This window comes from Gracilinanus agilis, chromosome 3 (genome assembly GCF_016433145.1).
Source record: "Gracilinanus agilis isolate LMUSP501 chromosome 3, AgileGrace, whole genome shotgun sequence".
NCBI lineage: Eukaryota > Metazoa > Chordata > Mammalia > Didelphimorphia > Didelphidae > Gracilinanus > Gracilinanus agilis.
In genome coordinates this window covers 148,443,284-148,467,738 of record NC_058132.1, presented here as the reverse complement: position 1 = coordinate 148,467,738, position 24,455 = coordinate 148,443,284, and the positions used below count along the sequence as shown (strand labels likewise).

The 24,455-nt window shown below is 36.5% G+C and overlaps 1 protein-coding gene across 1 annotated transcript in view; it reads right to left on the bottom strand.

Annotated features, from left to right (window-relative positions):
• The window catches only part of CRYL1 (crystallin lambda 1), a 190,553-nt gene that overhangs the window by 155,721 nt on the left and 10,377 nt on the right, over window positions 1-24,455 (bottom strand). The window contains exons 2-3 of the mRNA XM_044668308.1: window positions 23,196-23,303; window positions 6,876-7,002 (exon numbers count right to left, since the gene is read on the bottom strand). Coding sequence (XP_044524243.1) covers window positions 6,876-7,002; window positions 23,196-23,303 — 235 coding nt within the window. The remainder of the gene's footprint in view (window positions 1-6,875; window positions 7,003-23,195; window positions 23,304-24,455) is intronic.

Here is a 24,455-nt window from a genome sequence, read left to right as displayed (position 1 = left end):
ACCTTGGTTCTCCTCTTCCTCCTTATTTTAGCACTCCTGAGTTGAGCTCCCATAGCCTGTTCTTCAAAGAAATATTTCTGTCTAACATAACAGTTTCAGGTCTGAAATCCTTTAAGTTTGAAGACTGGGGGCTCTATAAAACGAAACAATGTGCTTCTTCATCAATTCCAGAAGTTTTTAATCCTATAAAGTGCATATACCTAAAACAAAAGAAATATGTAGCTGTTGTGTTTCAGAAGCCTAAAGTGCTGATCATGTTTTGTTTTTAAATGTTATGTTTACATCATAAGCTCTTTGGTCCTTAGAATTGTATGCTAACTATTTGTGGGGTGAACCACAAAGAGCAGGGCAATGGGGGTTAAGAGACTTGCCCAGGGTCACCCAGCTGGGAAGTGTCTGAGGTCAGATTTGAACCTAGGACCTCCTATCTCTAGGCCTGGCTCTCAATCCACTGAGCTACCCAGCTGGCCCCTAAATGTTATGTTTTAAAGGGAAAAAAACTTCCATTCACAATGAGGAAAATTTTAAAAAAAAAAAAAAGTGTGAGGGAGGAGAATAAAGAAAGTATCCCTGACAAACAAAACCTAAATTCAGAGGCCTGGATAGTTTCCAACTTTTCTGAAACCTTCATTCTCTAAAAACAAATAATTTCAGTTTAAAAATACTATTTTTTTACCCCATAAAGATTAATGATTAAATCTACAGTTAATATATTATTTATCTTATAAATAAATAATAGTCAAAAATTATTTCCCAACCTTTAGAATGAAATACTTTATTATTTTATTTTCACTAAATTGATTCTAGTTTTCTTTTTAAATAACCATATTTCTGAAATAGTAAAAATATAATTTTAACACTATTATACACATCCAAATGACAATGTAACAAAATATGACAATTCTAACTCTAGGATTCTTAATGAATTAACGGGAAAGGTACAGTCTGGTTCTTTTTATTGGTTTCAAAATCTGAATGGGGGAAATCCTGTTTAACTTGTAAAATATAGATTCCCTTAATTACTGCCAAGAAAAAATAGATTTGATAAAAGCCATAAAACTGTAACATTTTATAAATTTTAGTGAAAATATAAGTTTGGTGTAAAAAGTTTAGATTCCAGTAATACAATTATATGGCTAGGTAGCTTTTTAACTTTTCAGTAATTTAGGATATTAGTTGCTGAAAGCAAGATTAATCCAATTTTGAAATGTTACTGACACTTCCCATTCTCCTTTGGCATTTTCAGAGATCTCCAAAACCCCAACTCTCAAATAATTGTTGAGACTTTTATATGCATTATGGCTAAAAGGCAAACCAAAAAGCTCTAAAAAAACAGTTGGGTTTTTTTTTTAACAGACATTCCAGGATGAATTTATTTTTTACTAACATGAAAGATTTTCTTACCAGGCAAGATTTGGTTTGAAATATTGTAGTGAGGTCTGGAATTTCAAGTTTCAAATTTGCATGCGCCTACATTTCAGCAAAGCATTAGGCAACTTTCTGACCCAAGTGCCTGCCCTTGGGGGTTTGGGTGGAAGATTCATTTTTAAGAAGAGAAAATCCATTCAGATTTCCATGACTTTGACCCTAGGAACTCTATAATTTGCTTATTATGAAACCCATCATGCATTTTGTGTTGCTAATCAAAAAGATTTCTTTGCCTTATCCACAAGGTTCTCTCCTTTCAGTAAATGAAGTATGAAAAATAAGTAATGACCAACATCACAGGATCTCAGGATTAAAGGGGACCTAGAAAAGCTATCAGGTTTATACTGGCTTCTCAGCATAAAGAGAAATGAGTCAAAGATGATCTACATTATTGAGAACATAGCACTATCATCTAGCAGATACTTGGGTTTGGTTTTTTTAAAGTCTCAAGAGAAAAAGAAAATGTGGTTTTAGAGGTATGACATATAAGAAGCGTGCATCAGCAGCAAAATGTACCAGCTGTATTATCATTAGTTTTTAAGCCTAGGATCCAATCAGCCTAGTCTACTCAGAGCTTTTCTTTTGCTGAGATCTATGGTTCACTTATTGTAGGGAGTTTTTTCCTATGGGATACCAAAAAAAAAAAGTATAAATACAGCAAAGATGTTAACTGCATAAAAAGAACATCTTAGCCCAGTGACTTTTTTCTCCCATTGCTACTTGTTGACTGAATAGGGGCATTTTTTTTAGTACCTACTGTATATCACCACATGTAATTATAATGGATCCAAGTGTCTCCATTTTACAAGCCTTACTTCCCTGTGCCATTACTCAAGGCAGGTCCCTTGTGATCTTTTCTTAATAATAAGAACTTTCCTGTGCCTATAGATAGTAGACATAGAACAACTCACAAATCTCTCTAGCCTCTTTAAGGGAGTATTAATAATTCTTGAAAACTATTCTCAACGAGGTTGAGGATTATTTTTGCTCAACTGAACAGGTACATTCAAAAATACTACCACAGTGAGTAAAATTTCAAAGGGTGGGATGGCAAAGAATTTAAGATGGTTCTTAGTTGGCATCATTAAAAAGGGAAGGGGAGGCAGGAAGGAAGAGAAAGAATATGAATCATGTAACCATGGGAAAATATTCTAAAATAAATAAATAAATAAATGGAATTTTAGAGTTAAAATAAAGAAAAATTAAAAATCAAAATTAAATTTAGGGTTAGATCAGAAAGAAAACTACACAGCCAGACTCCACTGCTTCCCATTATCACTAGGTATCCAGAACAGTGCAAACTTCAGTAAGTCACTGAATGGGGGCCAGCTAGGTGGCTCAGTGGATTGAGAGCCAGGCTTAGAGATGGACTCAGACACTTCTTAGCTGTGTGACCCTGGGCAAGTCACTTAACACCCATTGCCTAGCCCTGCTCTTTGTGGTTCACCCCACAAATAGTTAGCATACAATTCTAAGGACCAAAGAGCTTATAATGTAAACACAACCACAGTATACTCCCCCAAGAAAATCACTGCATCAAATGTACTTCATGGAGTGGGGTGATATCCAGTATGTGTTTATGGCACGTCACTTATCTAAGTTTATATCACTAAAGGACTTCTTAATTTATATTCTTCCCAAAGCCCAACAGTGCCTTAGGTATCCTCTTGATGTCTAGTGTCCATGAAGAAGGAACTTATAATCATTATTACTAAGTAGCTGTCTATAGTCCTATATGTAACACATCCAGAGAGACAAAGGTTTTAACTTGGATTCTAAAATCTTTTTTTTAATAGTTTGGTAAATATGTTTCAATATACCTTGTTTCCTTTGCAATCTTGTATATTTTATTTTATGCATTTAAAAACATTATGCTGAGATGGGAATCCACAGACTTCATCAAAATGCCAAAGGCAGGAGAAAGGGGGATACATATCACAAATAAGGTTAAGAACCCCTGATATAGAGCTTAACAAAAAACCTTTACCTTTTGTCTTAGAATTGATATGAAGTATCAGTTCCATGGCAGAGGAGCAGTAAAGGCTAAGCAATTGGGGTTAAGTGACTTACCCAGGATCACACAACTAGGAAGTCTACAAGGTCACATTTGAACCTAGGACCTCCCGTCTCCAAACCTGGCTCTCTATCCCCTGAGTCACCTAGCTACCCTGAAATAGAACTTTTAAGATTTTTTTAACTCTTACCTTCCGTCTTAGAATCAATACTGTGTGTTGGTTCCAAGGCAGAAGAGCAGTAAGGGCTAGGTAATGGGGGTTAAGTGACTTGCCCAGGGTCACACAGCTAGGAAGTGTCTGAGGCCATATTTGAACCCAGGACCTTCCATCTCTAGGCCTGGCTCTCAATTCACTGAGCTACCCAGATGCCCCAAGATTTTTTTAAAGCACTTTCCTCAAAATAATGCCTTAAGATAGATAATACAGAAAAAAAGAAAAACTGAGACTTCGAGAGGTTTAACAGAACTTTCTCATGATCAAATAGCTGAGTAGCACAAGTGATAAAGAGTTATTCTGGTGTCAGAAAGAATGGAATTCAAAGATAGCCTCAGATACAAGCTGAGGGACCCTGAGCAAGTCAGGGCTCAGTTCCTTCATCTCTAAAATAGATAATAGCACCTGCCTCCCAGGCTAGTGAGAATCAGATGAGATTAGCATGTATAAAGCACTCTGCAAACCTTAAAATACCATAAAAGAATTATTATTATTATTATTATTAAATGACAAAACCAACTAAAAGCCTATCAATATATCCAGTATGTATCAAGAACTTGTATGCAAGCTGATTTTTTTAAATTATAGGTTGAGGATACTGCCACTTGCACAAACCTGCTCAAAGGGTTCCTGTGAGAAAAATGTCTTTGTAAATCTTAAAAGCACTACATGGAATGTGAATAATTATTATTATTATTATTATTAATGATTTGCCACAAATCTCAGCTCATACTAGGCTTGAATTCAAATTAATTCAATAAACACATATTAAGTCCCTACTATGTATAAGATGGTGTACTAGGATAGAGCTAGTTACATAGATAAAAAACAAGCCTCAACACCGTTCTCCTGGAACCTAATCACTCTTTTATATTCACCTTCAGTTACCTGCCTTCACCTCTATCCCTCGGCCTTTTAAAATTTGTCTTTCTGAAATCTGATTTCACTAATAAACCACATTGGTCTCATTATATACCTCACCCTTTTCTTATTCATAGGAACTAACAAAGACAGTATCCACAAAATCTTGTACTTTGGAGCCTCCCATCCCTCTGGAGCCAACTTCCCTTTTAAATTCTACAAATTTATACTCTTCTGTGGGCAGCTTTTTGAGTTTTGTTGGGGTTAAAAGAAGATCAAAGAAAGAATGACGCCTATTTGGCACTGAAAAGAAAATCACAATGTACAATGGAGAAGAGTATCCAACCTCAACTGGCTCTAACTTTTCGACAAGAAGAATGATGCTCAGACTGTAAAGGACAGAAAAATAAATAAATAAAGCCTGTAAAAAGTGAGAAGACGGTTACAGCTTACACTGCCCCCAAATGGACAATCTACATCACAAGGTAGCAAAATAACTGGCAAGTGTTTGCTAAAATGTTCCCAGCAATTTATGAAGATTTATGAAGAACCAAAGAAGAGCATCAGAACTGGAGATGGGTAAATGTTCTAACCTTTAAATAAAGGGGGAAAGGTGACTATTTTACATTAAATACAATCTAGTGAATTTGACCACAAACACTTTTAAAATTCTAGTAAAAATTATTAGAGGGGTAGTTATGAGCATTTAGAGACAAGAGGAAGCAATAACTATGAGTCAAAATGAATTTTAAAAGAATCAGATGTAGCTAAACTAATTTTTTAACAAGTTACTAACCTGATAAGAAAACTGTCTCAGTCATAGTATGTTCGGATTCCAGCAACACATTTATTTAACAAAATTTCTCACCACAGCTTATAATCATAATGGGGTAATGCAGTCTAGATGGCTAGTACAGCCATTTGGTTTTGGAGATAGCTGAAAAGATCCAAAAGAGTAAAGAACGATGGATGCATTGTTACTCTGGAAGAAACTCTCCAATGGAGTGCTCTAAGGATTTGTTCTATTGCATATCAGTGTTCAGGAAGATGACATGCTTTTTTCCTACTGGGTATACATGTATTATCATACAAAACATACTTCCTTATTGGACATTGTTGTAAGAGAATACTCACATAAAATCAAAATCCCAAAATAAAACCATAAATAAAGCTACTGTGAAAAATAGTATGCTTTGATCTACATCCCACTCCAACAGTTCTTTCTCTGCAAGTGTATAGCACAACTGCCATAATTCCTTCAGAACTGTCCTGGATCATTGTATTGCTGAGAATACCTAAGTCTTTCACCATTGATCATCATACAATATTGCTGTTACTGTGTAGAATGTTCTCCTAGTTCTGCTTATTTTGCCCTGCATCAGTTCATGTAAATCTCTCCAGCTTTTTCTGAAATCATCCTGCTTATCATTTCTTATAGCTTAATAGTATTCCATCACCATCAGATACCACAATTTGTTCAGCCACTCCCCAACTGATGGACTTCCCCTCAAATTCCAATTCTTTGCCACCACAAAAAGAGCAGCTATAAATATTTTTGTTCAAGTAGGTCTTCCCCCTCCCCTCCTTTTAAATAATCTCTCTGGTAATACCACCTGGTAGTGGTATTACAGGAGCAAAGGGTATACACAGTTTTATAGCCCAATGGGCATAGTTCCAAATTGCCCTCCAGAATGTGGGTCAGTTCAAGGATGACATGCTTTTCAAATTTGTGTCTAACCCAAAGCTAGAAGTGATAATAAATATAATGGGTAATAAAATTAGAAATATATCTCCAAAGTCTGATCCTACTGGGCTGAAACTAACAAAAAGAAAGGAGGATAAAGCCCTGCATGTGAACTTTTTTAAAAATTCTACTTTGTACAAATACAGTATGAGGAAAATAAGGCTAGGAAGCAGTCCATATAAAACAGACCTAGATGTTCCAGTGGACAAGTTAAAAGTCTTATATAAATATAAGGTATTTTTCTAGAATTTTCAGACCTTTAATCATCTATATAGATTAGCATAGAGATATAATTTTACTAAGGTGGGAAAGTGACTCACAAAATAAACTTGGGAAAGTCACACTGTCACTTTCTATCTGGAGATTTTATTTTGTTTTATATTTATCTGGAAATTTTATTATTAAACAAGAAAAAATGTTCTTAACTGCAAGGTTCATTTTGTTGATGTTACTAGCTGTTTAAGATGCATTATAAGAAGAGCATTTCCTTCCGTCGTTTTGTTAAGCCACCCCTTTTTCTTGCCTCTCCCATCCCTCCAACATGGACAAAATATGAGGCACTACGAAAACACAACCGCCCATCAGCTAAGGCGATTTACAGACGCTCCTCTCACCTGAATGTGCATGGCGCCCTCTACTGCCACTTTCAGGTCAGTGCAGCCACTGATGAGCGCCAACTGCTGATCGGAGCTCAGAGATCCTTTTAGCAAACCAGATTGCTCCAGGGCCTTTATCTCTTTTCTAGGAGAAAGCAACAGGAAAGATCACAGTATGTATTTGAAATAGGGGGTTATGAAAACAAGAGACAGCTCCATGCCTGAAATTCCGTGTGCCAGGGAAACACTTATTCATATGCCTTTAAATAGATGAAGCATTTAAGAGATATACATATTATTATCTACATATATATTTATTTATCCACTTTTGTTTATTTTTACAAATGTATTTATTATATAATATATTTATATGTATGGATTTATTTAAAATATTTTTATTTTATAAAAATAAAATGGATCACAGGATTTTAAAGCAGAGAGGAAAGTGAAGAGTTCCCTTCTTAAAAAAAAAAAAAAAAAGGCTTGTTTTCTAAACACGGAGTGGGGGAGAGAAAAATTAAGCCTAGGTATTTTAAATATATTCTGGAAAGTTTAACGTCAAATTTGTTTTTTTAAAATACCTTAACTTCTATCTTAGAATTACTAGATCTGAGGTAAAAGATCAGTAAGGACTAGGCAAAGGGGGTTAAGTGACTTGCCCAGGGTCACACAGCTAGAAAATGTCTGCGGCCATATTTGAACCCAGGACCTCTTACATCTAGGTCTGACTCTCAATCTACTGAGCCACCTCGCTGCCCCTAGTTTGTTTGTTTTTTTAATTATTCTACCTTGGAATAGTCCCAGGAAGTGAGCATCTTCTTCAGAAAGTCCATCAGGGAAAGCTTTCATATATCACTACTGCTTCAAACAAATAATAGAGCACAAGAGCACAGAAATGAATATAGCCTCTCACTGAGATCAGTCAGCATTCTAGCCCTTTCTGTAGGATCTCTGAAGTTTAAAGAAGGGTCCTAGCCATCTTATCCATACCAAAAATAAGCACACACGTGGCTTGACCAATGAAACAGGAAACTTATTATACCTGCTTTAGGGGAACATTCTGCAAAGAGCCTAACTCTTGTAGCCTTGCTAATGAACTGAAATTTCAGAATTCTATTCCAACTGGTTAAGACATCAAGCCTGAGGTCATTAAGATTCAAATTACTACAAAGGGAGACATTTCTAAGAATTAGAAATAAGCACTAGGAGGGAAAGAAGTGAAGAGAAGAAAAGTGGGGAGAGGGAGACCAAAAAAGACAGGAGAAGGGAAAGAAGGGTGGAAAGATGGAAACTGGTCTTCAACTGACTAGCACAAATGGAAGAAAACCAGAAATAAGTTATAACTGAAGTACAAAGGAGAGATTCGAATTCTAAAACTACTACTAACTTCAACTCTATAGATATAATGACTTTGCAATGGGTTAAGTCAGATAGGCAATGGCAAATATTATAATATTAGCCTGTGGATCCTGACACAACTTTTCCTGACCTGCTCTCTTAATCTACTGCTTTCCATACACTGGCAAACTATATATAACTAGTACATTGTAGTACTCAATATCAAGCAAATAAAGCCTTACAGTGGCAGATGTTTTAACTAGGGCAAAGGAATGTGACAGACTGGGGGGGGGGGGGGGGGTAGGAAGGGACACAGAAAGAGTCCCTTTATCATGAGGCCAAGAAAAAAAATGGTCTTAATTTTCAATCACTTAATCCATAAACTTCAATGTGCTAAGCACTGGGGTTGATACACAGAAAGGAAAAAATAGTCCCAATGTCACTTTTCAGTATACAACTCATATCTTTTTTCTAATCATTTATAATATTCTTTACACTGCTTCTCCCATTCAAATATTTCTTGGTAATATGATGCTACCTATTCGGGCATTTATTGGCCTTTAAGTGACCCCCCAACTTAAATTCTTCAGACATTGTGATATTATTATTTACAGTCATATGGAAGAATGTTTAAGCTTGTGACCAAGAAAGCACTATGCAAATTCCCAAAAGCAATCAACTCTTCCCATTCAATTCTGTTCCCAGTTCATTGTCCATTTGGATGGTCACTCCAAGATAAATGTACTGATGGATCTGCTCTATATGTTTCCCACCCAATTGTATAATATAGTCTAAATCAGAGATTCTTAACCTAGAATCCATGTATGGAACACTTCATGTCCATATAGATTTCAGGAGGTCCATGAATCTTGATGGAAAAAATTATCTTTATTTCAAAATAATTGGTTTTCTTTTAAACATTATGTATTTTATTTTATGCATTTACAAATATTATTCTGAGAAGGGGGTTGTATGCTTCACCAGATTATAAAATATATCCATGGTGCAAAAAAAGTTAAGAATCCCTGATCTAGATTAAAAGAACTTTACCTCCATAGATAGTTGGGACAAATTCAGGAAGGTTTATTGTTCTCATTTAAGAGGTTCTGTCTCAGGCTCCAGAACCCTGCAATGGGCACAGTGTTATCCATGAACAAGAACATGTGTAGGACCTAACCAACTCTAGACAATATCTCTGCAATTAAGACATCTTAGAGGCTATCCATTCAAACCCTGTCATTCTTTGGATAAAGAAATGGAGTCCCACAGAAGGAAAATTGCTTGCTCCAGGTCATACAGGGAATATCAGGATCTCTCCAGATAGTGCTCTTCAATTCCTTCACGTCAAAAACAAATTTATTTGGCAACTTCTGCCTGTTTATGGTTTTTCTTCATCATATTAGAGAGTGGTTGAGCAAAGTTCTTGCTCTCTCTCCAAGGACTCATTTATTATTTTATTCATCAGCTTCCATGGATTTAATTACCATCTCTATGATGATGATTTTCAATCTACCTTTCCCACCCTCACCTCTCTACTGACCTCCAATCTCCCATCTCCAATGCCTTTCAGACATCTCAAAAGTAATGTCCAGTAGAAATCTTAAACTCAACATGTCCAAAATGGTACTCATCTCTTTCCCTAAACCTTCTCTTTTCCTATCTCCCTACCTGTAGAGGGAAACATTATCCTTCCAGTCTTTCAGGCTCACAATCTAAAAGTCATTGTTGATTCTTTACTCTTTCTCATCCTCCATATTCAATCTGTTGCCAAGGCCTGTCTGACACTGTCACTACTCTAATGCAGACCTTCATCATCACCTCATGCCTAGATTACTACAAGTCTGTTGGTGCATCTGTCTGCCTCCAGTCTCTCCCTACTACAATCTATCCTCCATTCAGTCACTAAAATGATTTTCCTAAACCTCAGACCTAATCACCCTTACTTTAAAAAATCAAGAGGCTCCCTGTTACCTCAAAGATAAAATATAAAATCTTTTTGCTTGGTGTTGAACAGGACATAAATGAGCTTCTTAAGAAAAATGCATCAACAGAGTGAAAGGAGCAGAACCAGGAGGACCCTATACACTATAAGAGATGGATACACTGTGGCACAATCAAATATAATGGACTTCTCTACTAGCAGCAATGCAATGATACAGAACAATTCTGAGGGACTTATAAGAAAGAAAACTATCCACATCCAGAGAAAGAACTGTGGGAGTAGAAACCCAGAAGAAAAAAAACTGCTTGATCACATGGTTCGATGGGGACATGATTGGGGATGTAGACTCTTAAGTAATCACCGTAATGCAAATATTAATCATATGGAAATAGGTCTTGATCAATGACACATGTAAAACCCAGTGGAACTGCTCATTGGCTACAGGAGGGTGTGGGAGTAGGGGAGACAAAGAACATGAATCATGTAACCATGGAAAAATATTCTAAATTAATTAATTCCAATATTAAATAAATTCTTTGGAATAATAGGTTAAGAGGGAGTTCCAACTCTCCTTATGAAAGAAATATGGTAATACACAAAGTAAGTAAAGAGAGAAGAAAAATTGTAGACCAGTTTCACTTAATGCAAAAATCATATATCAAATACTAGCTAAGAGACTATCACAAAGATTATCGCAGTGCTTGAGTGAGATTTGTACCAGGAACCCAGAGCTAGTTTAATATAAGGAAAATTGCTGACATAATTAAATATGTCAATAATAAAATTATATCAATAGATGCAGAAAAAGCTTTTGACAAAATACAACACTCACTTCTACTTTTAAAACACTTGAAGACAAAGTTATAAATGGATTTTTCCTTAAAACGATCAGAAACATTTACCTTAACCCATCAGTGAGCATTATCTGTAATGGGGATATGCTAGAAGTCTTCCCAGTAAGATCAAGAATGAATCAAGTATGCCTATTATCACCAATATTATTCAATATTGTACTAGAAGTGCTACTAAAAGGAATAAGAAGAAAAAGAAAATGAAAGAATCAGAATGGGCAATGAGGAAATAAAAACTATCTCTTTTTGAAAACAATATGATGGTATACTTAGAAAATCTTAGACTCAACATTTGCTAAAACAATAATTTTAGCAAAATAGCAGGATATTAAACAAACCCGTGTAACTCATCAATATTTCTATATATCACGAAGAAAATCCTGCAAGAAAATATAGTAAGAAATATTTCATTTGAATAATTATAGGTAATATAATAAAATACTTAGGAATTCAACTGCCAAAACAAACTCAGGAACTATATGAACACAATTATATAACACTTTTCACACTAATGCAGATTTAAACAACTGGAGAAATATTCATTGTTCATGACTGAGCCTTATAATAAAATTAATTGTTCATTGGCTGAACCAATATAGTAAAAATGATAGATGATAGTTCTCCCTAAATTAATTTACTTACTCAATGCCATTCCAATCAAACTACCAAAGAATTATTTTATATAGCAAGAAAAAAATAACAATTTATCTGGAGGAAGAAAAAGTCAAAAATATGGAAATCAATGAAAAAAAATTTAAGGAAGTTAGCCTATGAGTAACAGATTTCAAACTGCAATACAAAGTGGTAATCATGGCTAAGAAATAGATTGGTGGAACAATGGAATAGATTGGGATTGGAAGACATGGTAGTAAATGATCATAATAATCTAATAAACCCAAAATCCAAATTTTGGGAACAAGATATTTAGCAACAATTGTTGGGAAAACTAGAAAGCAATTTGGCAAAAACTAGGCATAGTCCAATATCTCATACTGTATTCTAAGATAAGATCAAAAATAGGTATCTGATTTAGACATAAAGGTGATAACAAAAGCAAATTAGAGGATAATGGAAAATTTTACCTGTCAAAACAATGGATAAGGGAAGAATATATGACTAAATGAGAAACAGAAAAGATCACAGGATATAAAATGGATAATTTTAAGTACATGAAATTTAAAAGTTTTTATACACACAAAACCAATGCAGCCAAGATTGAAAGGGAAGTAGAAAAAAAATGGATTTTTGATGAAAAACACTATCCACCTCCAGAGGAAGACATGATATAGCCCAAATACAAATTGAAAGCCAATTTTTTCACTTTCATTTATTTTTCTTTTTTTTGCAACATGGCTAATATGGAAATATGTTTTACATTATTTCACATAATAATTTATATCAAATTTATTGTATTCACAATGGGTAGGAGAGTGCTGGGAGGAAGAGAATTTGAAATTCAAAAAAAATTAATGAATGTAAAAAAAATTAATAATTGTTTAAAAGAGACCTAGACTAAGTAATGAAATGCATCTAAAATCAGTAATCACTTGTAGCAAAGTTCAACAACTTGGGAACCTTCCGGGTGCTGAAAATTGTATTTTGTTCTTGCAAAAGCCATGGGTAGAGAAGGGGATGGAAAGAGATACAATGGATTATCAGGTTCACTGCTTCCAGTCAAAGTGCATTTGCTTAGGTTTATGCTCATGCAAGCCAAGCACGACAGCTTAGGGAAATTAATTTGTTCTTAACTGCAGTAGTGGATCTTGATACTGAAAGCATGATAATAGTACCCTTAATACATTTTCCAAAGAACTACTGTAACTTAGTACCTTCTGAATTCCCTGCTGGTGGATCTGAATAGCAAGGAAGGTAGGGCCTAAAGTGTTTCAAAATTCTTTTTGCCTCCTATGTTCTGCTGCTGCTCACTGCCTCTTTATAGTTAAGTATCATTTAAAGTGATTTTTTTTTGTCCTCTCTAGTTGCCCCATTCACTTTGAGGGAATCCATCCCAGGTATGTTATAGTCATTCCAGCCTTGACCCAGGGTAGGTTCCTTCCAGAAAGTTCTATTATGGTGAACCCATCTTGCCAATTAAAGATATGAGAAGCCATGGAAGAGATTCCTAGTGATTCCAAAAAAAATTCAGACTGATCACCTTAATGTCTCTTCCAATTTGATAACACCAAATAGAATCAGAGAATTTCAGAGTTAGAAGAAATTCTTTCCAAAACTTATCAACACTAGAAAAGAAATGAACTAATAGAAATGTCTCTCATCAGCCAGAATTTTTAACAACTTAATATTTTTTAAAATGTACAGAGCTAATTAAGATGCAACTGCAGAACCTGAGTTGTACAGTAGAGGTCAACCTAACAAAAGTAACAAAATGGTTACTACTGCAATTGTGAGGTTTGTTTGTTTAACTGACAACATTTTTAAACTGGGTTTAAATTTGTTTGATTTTTTTTATAACATTGGTTCCTTAACGTGCTGGAGCTACTACAAGGATTCCAGGAATCTATACACACACAAAACATCCTTTCGAATTATTATTTAGCTTCAACAAGATACACCGCTGTCTAAGTATATAAAAAAGATATAACTTTTGAAGGTTAAATAATGTCCTATACATATATTTTTTCAAATTCATGGAGATCTTTATTTGATAAATAAAATACAAATTCATTTTTTTTACCCCTTACCTTCTGTGTTGGAATCTTGGCAAAGATACTGGAGTGGTTTTGACATTTCCTTCTCCAGCTCATTTTACAGATGAAGAAGAAACTGAGGCAAACAGAGGTTAAGTGATTTTCCCAGGGTCACACAGATAGTAAATGTCTGATTTGAAGTTAGGTCTTCCTGACTCCAGGACCAGTACTCTATCACCACCTAGCTGCTTACTACACAGAAAGAACCTGATGCTATCACAAAAGACCCTGATTAAAAAGAAGACAACTAATGGATGAAGTAAAGAACTAAAGTATGAGAATATTAATTATCAAAATTGCCACATACACTACTTTAAAGTTTTCAAAACATTTTATGTAGACTATTTCAAATGATCCTCATAAGAACTCTATGAGGAATATATTAAAGGTAATATTATCTCTATTTCAAAGAAAAGGAAAGACAGAAATTAAATGACTTACCCAAAGTCACATATCTAGGCTACCTTAGAAGCTGGATTTGAACCAATGTCTTCCACATCCCAAGTTCTATATTCTAATAATCCAGGTTACATCTCAAATATATATCACATATGTAATATAAGAAAATATGTGCATATATGTATATTTAGCACTTTAAGGTTTGCAAAGTACTTTACATACATTATTCCATTTGATCCTCAAAAAGGACCCTGTGAGGTTTTAGAGATTAAGTCAGAAAATCAGTTTATTTTTTCCACTGAGTATTTAGTAAAGGCCTCTAACTGCCCCAGAAGTGATCTTTGTGTCTAGTATACTTTCTAATATTTTGTTTTTCCACCATTTCCACAAATTAGATTTTAAAAATTAGCTCCGATGTCTAGTTTTATTATTTAACTTTGGCCCACTGTCCAAAAGAAATCAGAAAAACTCTTTAAAAACTCAGTTATATTGGGCAACTGGGTAGCTCAGTGGAGTGAGAGTCAGGCCTAGAGACAGGAGGTCCTAGGTTCAAACCCAGCCTCAGCCACTTCCCAGCTGTGTGACCCTGGGCAAGTCACTTGACCCCCATTGCCCACCCTTACCAATCTTCCACCTATGAGACAATACACCAAAGTACAAGGGTTTAAAAAAAAACTCAGTTATAAATAAAAGAATTTTATAATCTTCAGAAAATGAATACATTTAGTAAAACTGGAAGTTCTGCTATGCTATAGAGGCCATATCTCCTCTAAGGGACATTACACCTCTAGAGTATTTATTGCCTTTCTTCCCTCATCTTCAATATCTACTTTATTCATTGCCACTGAAACAGTGATGAATTTCGAGGACATGGGTTTAAACCCTAATTTTACCACTTACTACCTGTGTGACCTTGGGCAACTCATTTACACTGAGCTAAAATTTCTCCATCTGAAAAATGAGGCAGTTGAACTTTGGTGACCTTGAAGGCCCCTTCTATACCTCTAAATCTATAATCCTATGAAACAAGTTCATTTCTGATTCCAAGATCCTATTCATGCTGTACTATACACCTAAAATAACTTTCATACATTCACACTTCTGTTTGGCATCATCTTTAGACCCATTAATATTTTTCTAGAGAATTAGAACTTTTTTCATTTCAATAATTATTCCTAAATTTACTAATTGAAATTTTCTCCAAGGTATTAGGATGAATGACATTTGGTCCAAGGCACTGGGAAGGAAGATCCAGAGATTCCCACCTGGTTCAGAAATTTAAAAAACTCTGAAAAGCATGATTTAACTTTTATGCAACTAGTTCATTCTAAAATGAAAATTGATGAATGCTGGAGGGGGTGTGGCAAAATTGGGACATTAATGCATTGCTGGTGGAGCTGTAAACTGATCCAACCGTTCTGGCTGGCAATTTGGAACTATGCTCAAAGGGCTATAAAAGAATGCCTGCCCTTCGATCCAGCCATACCATTGTTGGGTTTGTACCCCAAAGAGATCATAGATAAACAGACTTGTACGAAAATATTTTTAGCTGTGCTTTTTGTGGTGGCAAAAAACTGGAAAAGGAGGGTATGTCTTTCAATTGGGGAATGGTTGAACAAATTGTGGTATATACTGATGATGGAATACTATTGTGCTCAAAGGAATAATAAACTGGAGGAATTCCATGTGAACTGGAGAGACCTCCAGGAATTGATGCAGAGTGAAAGGAGCAGAGTCGGAAGAACACTTTACACAGAGACTGATATACTATGGTAAAATCGAATGTAATGGACTTCTGTACCAGCAGCAATGCAATGACACAGGACAGCTCTGAGAGATTTATGGTAAAGAACGCTACCCACATTCAGAGGAAGAACTGCAAGAGAGGAAACATATAAGAAAAACAACTGCTTGAATGCATGGGTTGAGGCGGACATGATTGGGGATGTAGACTCGAAACTACCACACCAATGCAACTATCAACAATTTGGAAATAGGTCTTCATCAATGACACATGTTAAAACCAGTGGAAATGTGCATCGGCTGTGGGGGGGGGGGGCGGGGGGGGTAAAGGGGAAAGTAGGAGCATGAATCATGTAACCATGTTTAAAATGAATATTAATAAATGGTTAAAAAAATATAAATAAATAAATAAATGAAAATTGAGTGAACATGTGGGTGGGCTGAGGAATGTACCTGAGGCTATATGAAAGGTAAGCACAAGCCCCTTTTTCCTCTGTAAAAACATACCGCTCCACCACTCAGTGGGTATTCATTTACCTCAGGATTTTTCCTGAACAAGCTGTTCATAACCATTTTCCAGAAAACCATGCCAAATTCCATGTCCAAGAACCACCAAATGACATGCCATTTGTTCATTCTTTAAACACATCTCTTCCCCTACAGTTTTGTCTCCTATTCTTTAATGCCTAAAGATGTTCAGGGGACATAGTAAAAAGTGTTTAGGGTCAAAGTCTTGAAGAAAGACATCATCAGCTGCATACGCAGCTTTTCCTTTGCCAAAACCATCTAAATGCAAATCTGGATTGGAGGCAGGCTTTTTCTTTTTCAGGAAAGTATGACTCTACAAAGTAGAATAAACACTAGAGAAGTCTGAAGTCTTAGCCAGGGAAGCCAGAAGGTTCCCAAGATCAAAATATATGACTTGCTAGAAGTTAGAGTCTCTTCAGAAGTAGGGAGGTCTCCTCTGTAGTCGAAAGAGTCTTCATCTATAATGAGAATAAGCTGGAAGCCTTCCCAATAAGATCAGGGGTGAAGTAAGGATGCCCATTATCAGCTCTATTATTTAAAACTGTACTAAAAATGCTAGCTGAGTACTGATTTTTAAATTTTTTTAATCCTCTTATGCTATGATGAGCTGTTGAGGGCTCATTGAGAAGAAAAAAGAAAGTGAAGAAATGAAAGTAGGCAATGAAGAAACACTCTTTGTAGATGATATGATAGTATACTTAGACAATCCTAGAGAATCAACTCAAAAACTAATTGAAAAAATTAATAACTTAAGCAAAGTTGCAGGATACAAAGCCATATATAAATCATCAGCATTTCTATTTATGACTGAAAAAGTTCAGCAGCAAGAGACAGAAAGAGAAATTCCATTTAAAAGAACTCTAGACAATATAAAATACCTGGGAAGACTACTTGCCAAGACAAACACAGGAATTATATTAACACAATTATAAAACCCTTTTCACACAAATAAAAAGCCCCAGGTTTCTGCTTTGAGCTCCACCAACAGATCTGTCTCCTCCATACCAAAATCTTTCAGAAGCAAGGTCCTAAATACTAGCTTCTGGCTTTCACAAGGTTGGCAGTTTGGATGGAGAATCTATCTACCTTCTACAATCGGACAACTAGAGACTGGGGAAGGAGAGTGAAGATATGAGCAATATTCTAGACAGCCAGAAAACAGCAGGAGACTGGAATTCTCAGTTATTTGGGGACAATAATCAGGAGTAGAACAAAAGGGGTAAGAAAACACCAAAGACAAAATCCTTGCTTCTTAATTTTCCCTAAGGAATTGGAGGCAGATCACTACAGGCCAATTTCCTGTCCCCAAAACCCCAAATTATCTCCTGTGATATCTTTTGTACTTGTGCTTACTTATAATTACTAAAGTGTATCAAATCATTATAACACAGTTATAAAATTAGGAGTTTTTTTTGTTACAAACTCCCAGACCTCTAGCCCAGTTTCTAGCCTAGCACCTGCAACCATCATCCAGGAAGGCTTGACTTAGCCACTGCCTCCCCAGTCACAGCTCCTGAAAACCCAGAAAAGAAAGATCTTTTCACCAAATTCCTTGCCACTGTCAAATAATTCAAGATGAGAAACAGATATGATTTTACTAGTGGAAATAACTAGAGAAGGTGATTACCATCTGCTGCAGCTGAAACCTCCGGTGTGTGTTGTCTCCCCTCTTCAAATGTGAGCTTCTTGCTTGTGTAAAACTACAGATCAGGACTAAACCTATGGTTTCACTGGTTAAGAGACTTCCCAGGTGAACCAATCTGCACCTTCTCTGCAACTTACAAGTATAGGTTGCTGCCTGAGGTGTTGAGAGGTTAAGTGACTTGCCCACCACCATCTTGTATAAGAGATATGACTTGAATTCAGGTCTTCTAGGTTCTAAGGTCAGCTGTCTATCCACTATGCCATACTAAACACATACTATTAGAAAAATCACTCTCCACCCCTCCCAGCATGCTCTATGCCCTATTTCTCAGACCACGGCTCCAGCAAGCACAAAGGGCAGGGTCTGGCTCCAGGAAAATGATTCCCTTTTTCATGCTTCTCACAAAGAAAGCAAAAATGAATGTTATAATATGAATTGCAGACCTTACTACATTACCTTTCCCTTTAAAAAACAAACTCCATTTCCATGAAGGGCACCCAAATCCTTCTAGTCACCCAGGCTCTAACCTCCATGTAATTTAGTCCTCAACAGCTCATCATAGCATAAGAGGATTAAAAAAATTTAAAAATCAGTACTCAACCACCACCTATTGGTACTACCCTGTCTTCTGCTAGAACATGCTAGATTACAAAGAGTCAAAGATCTTTATATAACTGAATCACTTCCCCACAGGAACAGACAGAGCAAAGCATAACTTCATAATGTGTTTTATTTTTTTAAAAAACATCAATAAAAGCAAAAAATAATACAAAAATCCAAAGCTTCTTTTAGACCAAGGGTCCATGAACTTGTTTTTGAAGATATTTTGATAACTCTGTTTCAATATAATTGGCTTTCTTGGTTTTCCTATTAATTTTATGTTTTTGAACATCTTATTCTGAGGAGTCCATGACACAAATAAAGGGTTAAGAAGCCCTGTTTTAAATTCAGGAAATCTACAGACAATGACATAGGACATTCTGAAAACAGGTGTACTAGAAAAGATAGAGTTTAGTTTTAGATCCCCAAGGCCATTTGTCCTTTAAGAAGGCAGAGGAGAAGGGCAGCTAAATGGCTCAGTGGATAGAGAGAACCTGGCATGAAGTCCAGAGGACTTGGATTCAAAGCTGTTCCCAGATACAAGGCACTTAACCCTCATTGCCTAGCCCTTAAAACTCTTCTACCCTGACACTAATACTCAATATCTATTCTAAGATGGAATTTAAGGGTCTTAAAAAGGAATGCACAAAATATACTTCAGTTATCAAGTGCAGCTCCCATGTCAAGTGGGGCCAGGGATTAGAGGGAAAAGACTCAGAAACTCTGGATCAGGGCTCAGTCCCAATTTGTAGTGTGGGACATGAATTACAGAAAGGATAAAACTTCCTATTGATAAGTGTTTTTCCTTTCCCCTTCAGGGTATTCACTGACAAAAACTTTCAAGTGCTTCCTACTGTTTGTTTTAAATTCAGGGAAGTGTCTAGCAGACTCCTATGGACATGTGAGAGACTTTCAGACTACATTATCCATGATTCCAATGGGTCTTAGGACGTAGGGACGTCAAAGGTCTCCACGCAGGGGAAAGTTTAAATTCAGAGGAAGGCCAAAAGAATTCCTCTTGATCTTCCTGAGGGGCTGACTGACACGCGGAGAGGATGGGCTCTGGTGGTAAATCTAAAAGCTAGGCAGGCGCGATCATATACATATTTTACCAACATGGCCATGGCTTTAATTAAACTACTAATTTCTCTTATTATATCAGTCTTTATCATTTCTAATCGTAACCCTACTAGCTCTCTGGAGCAATGGGAAAGCAAACCCTGGCAAGGAGAAGGCTTACTACTGCTGCCCTCTCTGACATCTCTCACTTTCGGTCCTTCAGTTTAAGTTTCTGGTGGCCCAGAGGTACACTGTATCCTCTCTGTTTCTCCAAGTTTTTCAGCTTTATGGGTAGGAGTGAGTGACTCAAAAGATGGGGCATCTGTTACATTCTCCTCCCTCTTCCCTCACCATGAAACATTTGCAGTCCCCTGCAAATACATGGGATATACCTCAGTATCTGTGTGAACACAACAGAAGAATCATAATTTAGCATAAAACATAGTTCTAAGTAGAAGAACAGCATGTACAAAGCACCTAATACTTGGCATCCACTTTGAGATAACATGTAGCTAACAACAGTAAATACAACCAACACAGCATAGAGCATCCTACGTATATAGAGAACAAGCAGTCGGTCCCATGAAGAAACATACAATGATAGAATATATATAATTACAATAAATACCAAGTTGGTATAACAGAACATGTATAACTACCATAAAAAGCATCAATAAAAATAGACAGCATTCACAGCACACAACAGCATCTGCTCCTGTAATACACAAAGAACCTATATATACATAGCATACAGTTTGGTTACACAGTATTGCAGGATCATCGATGAAGGGCTAGAAAGAATCTCAGGGGTAATTTTACAGATGAGTACACTGGGGGCTATCTAGAAATAAAGGCTGAAAATCTGGGACATTAATGCATTGCTGGTGGAGCTGTGAATTGATCCAACCATTCTGGATGGCAATTTGGAACTATGCCCAAAGAGCGCTAAAAGAATGCCTGCCCTTTGATCCAGCCATAGCATTGCTGGGTTTGTACCCCAAAGAGATCATAGATAAAAAGACTTGTCCAAAAATACTTATAGCTGTGCTTTTTGTGGTGGCAAAAAAACTGGAAAATGAGGGTATGCCCTTCAATTGGGGAATGGCTAAAAAAATTGTGGTATCTGTTGCTGATGAAATACTATTGTGCTCAAAGGAATAATGAACTGAAGGAATTCCATGTGAACTGGAGAGACCTCCAGGAATTGATGCAGAGTGAAAGGAGGAGATCCAGGAGAATATTGTACACAGAGATTGATACACTGTGGTAAAATAGAATGTAATGGACATCTATACTAGCAGCAATGTAATGACCCAGGATAATTCTGAGGGATTTATGGAAAAGAACGCTACCCACATTCAGAGGAAGAACTACAAGAGTGGAAACACAGAAGAAAAACAACTGCTTGAGCACATGGGTTGATGCAGACATGATTAGGATGGAGAACCTAAATGACCACCCTAGAACAATTATCAATAATATGGAAATAGGTCTTGATTGATGACACAGGAAGAAACCAATGGAAATGTGCATCAGCTACTGGGGGGTTGGGGGGGAGAGATATCATGATGAAAGATTGCAGTCTCAGGGGGGCGGGGTTGGTAAAGGGAAAAACAGATGCAAGTTCGGCTTCTCACGGGCTTCGGCCCACAGTCTCTCCGGAGAAGCTGGAACAGTTGGGGGGCACAGGGCCAAGGGCAGCCGTTAGCCCCACACCCCTCCCCGAGATAGGGCCCCCAGGCCCTCCTTTCAGATTACTTTAATACAGTGATGGGCAAACTTTTTAAAGAGGGGGCCAAAGGAAAGGAAATGCTCATCTGTCAGTCTGTTTCTAAGGCAGCTCTTTAGAAGTTTCATTGTATTATAACCTACTCATTGTATTCATCAGATTAGGAATAATGTCACACTGGCTGGATAGAACATTTCAGGGGGCCATAGTTTGCCCATCACTGCTTTAATACAAAAATAAATAATATGGAAATAGGTTTTGAGCAATAATACATGAATAAACCAGTGAAATTGCTTGTCAACCATGGGAGGGGGGAAGGAAAAGGGGAGGAAGACAAGAATCATATAACCATGGGAAAATTTTTTAAAAATTAAATAAAATTAAATAAACAAAAGAACAAACTTTCAACTGCTTGGCTAAAATCCGGGTAAACAATGACAATGATATTCTCTGACCTACCAGTTTAGAAATTCTTTTCAATAAGGATAGTTGATTTGTTCTTAAGGAAACTATCTTGGCTCATAGCTTTTGTGTTGTTTTGTTTTCCCAAAAGTTCATCAGCCATCCCTTTCTTTATGTCTTTCAAAATTCTGCCAGCAGACTGGCTTATAGTTTCTATAATCCATTCTCCTTCCTTTCTTTTGAAAATCATGATATTTACCACTTTCCAATTCCATGGTGAGAGGCAGTATATTATATAGGTCAGCCCTAGAGTCCGGAAAAAACAAATTCAGATCCTTCTTCTGATACATTCAAGTCACTTAAACTCACAGGGGCAGTTAGGTGGCTCAGTGAATAGAGTTCCAGGCCTTGAGATGGAAGGTACAGGTTCAAATCAGGCCACAGACATTTCCTGGCTGTATGACTCTGGGTAAGTTCAGTATTGATTCTAAGACAGAAAGTAAGGGTTTGTTTTTAAAAAAGAGTCCCTGGCATTTCTCCAAGACTAAGTTGCAAAAAATCCCCTTCTTTTGGTGGACGGAATTCCCCACTTAATGAAATCAGGTCCAGACCTCACCTTTCCATCTCCCATTCCATACTTTTTCCAAAATCACTGACAATAGCTCAGAAATCATATCTTCCCATTCTTTGAATATTCTAATATGTACTTCATCTAAGATGACTCAAAAGCCTAGAGGTGCTAACTCCTTTCTTATCAGGAATCAACTTCCTGTTTTCCATGTTTTTTTTTTCTTTCCTTTACAGCCCAAAAGTCATTTTACTTGGCAGAGAAAACAGAAGCAAAAGAAAAATTGAATGTCTCTAACTTCTGTAATCAGCTAATAAAATTTCATACACCTTAAGCAGTGGTTCTGTGCCACTGGTGCTCTTCTTTTTCTACACCCATTATGGCTTTTAAAAAAAATTGAAAACTTTCCCACTCCTTAGCTTTTCCTTGATGCCTCAGCTAATTCTGACCTTTAGAAATCCTGGCACTATTTGTTCATGACTGTGCTCAGCATATACAGCCATTATCTTTGACCAGTTTGGTCAGCTTGGCTAGAATATAGAATTAGTTGGAGGAAGTTGGGGGAAGGAGTTAACTGTCAAGATGCAGAATGAGATATACACTCCTTGGTCCAGTACTCTTTCCCATAGTGATGCTGCTTCTCAAAGTAAGCACTCCAAAAATATTTGTTGAACTGAGTGAGGTCATCCTTCTATTGTGTAATATTCTCAAAGCTGCAAACAGGCAAGACAAACCAGGTTTGTTTATACTCCTGAGATCTCTTTCTCTCTTTAAAAAGAAATAATAGCAACTTCAGTTTCACACTGGAAAGTATATGCTGGCTTACCTGATGTTCTCCAGAGCATTGGTTATCTGCTGCTGCTCAATATCATAAAGTTTCACCTTGAAACCTCCACTGGCAAATAACATGGCCCAGCTTCGGCCAATGAGTCCACTGGTGGAAAGGAAAAATAAGAGATAATGTAAATTATTTCCTCCATGAATTTTTTTCTCTAGTGAAAGCAATATGGGTCTTCTTTCACAACATGACGAATATGGAAATATGTACACCTTATATCATTTTATCTAATTTCTTGGGGATTCTATATTAACAAATAAAATGCTATAAAATAAAGAATAAACAATAAGGACAGTGAGGTCTTCTATCTCTACATCTTTTCAGTACTTTGTCAAATGATAAAGATGTAGTGCACTGCTAAATATTATTTGAAAAAGCTAACATCATCAAAAATGTCTTTGATTTATGCATTGATAATTCACATTAATAAGAGTCTGGATATGTATCTAAAGAGAGACTAAATTCATAGGTCATTAGTAGACATTCACTAAGCTGCTTTTGTGGGGTTGTTAATTAAGTCAAAGATCTTTTATACACTTTTAGTGACTTCCTTTCCCCTTCAAGTACTCTGCATATTAATCCTTCAGTAATGACAACAGCATGGGGGCAGCTGGGTAGTTCAGTGGATTGAGAGCCAGACCTAGAGACAGGAGGTCCTAGGTTCAAATCTGGCCTCAGACACTTCCCAGCTGTGTGACCCTGGGCAAGTCACTAGACTCCCATTGTCTAGGCCTTACCACTCTTCTGTCTTGAAGCCAATATTGGCTCCAAGACAGAAGGTAAAGGTTTAAAAAATATAATGACAACAGCAAATGTATTATTAGAAAAGGAAGTGAGCCAGCCTAAATGTAGTTAGCAGATGATAAGAAATGAATAGCCCAATGTTGTACTGGCAGCCATGGAATGTAAAAATGCCTAAAGGAAAGTTTGTAGCATATTGGATAAATGCTTAGTGAAGGATCAGTGAGATAATATAGGCAAGAATCACAAAGGAAAAGTGAATAATCATTTATTAAGAGATTACTATGGGGCAGGTAGGTGACTCAGAGGATAGAGCACCAGGCCTGGAATTGGGAGGTCCTGGGTTCAAATTCGACTTCAGACATTTCCGTACTGGCTACCCCTGGGCAAACCTCATTTTCCTAGCCCTTGTGTTTGAGTTGTTAACTAAGACAGAAAGTAAATGTACTAAAAAAAAAAAAAAAAGCTTACAATATACCAAACACTATGTTAAGTGCTAGGGATACA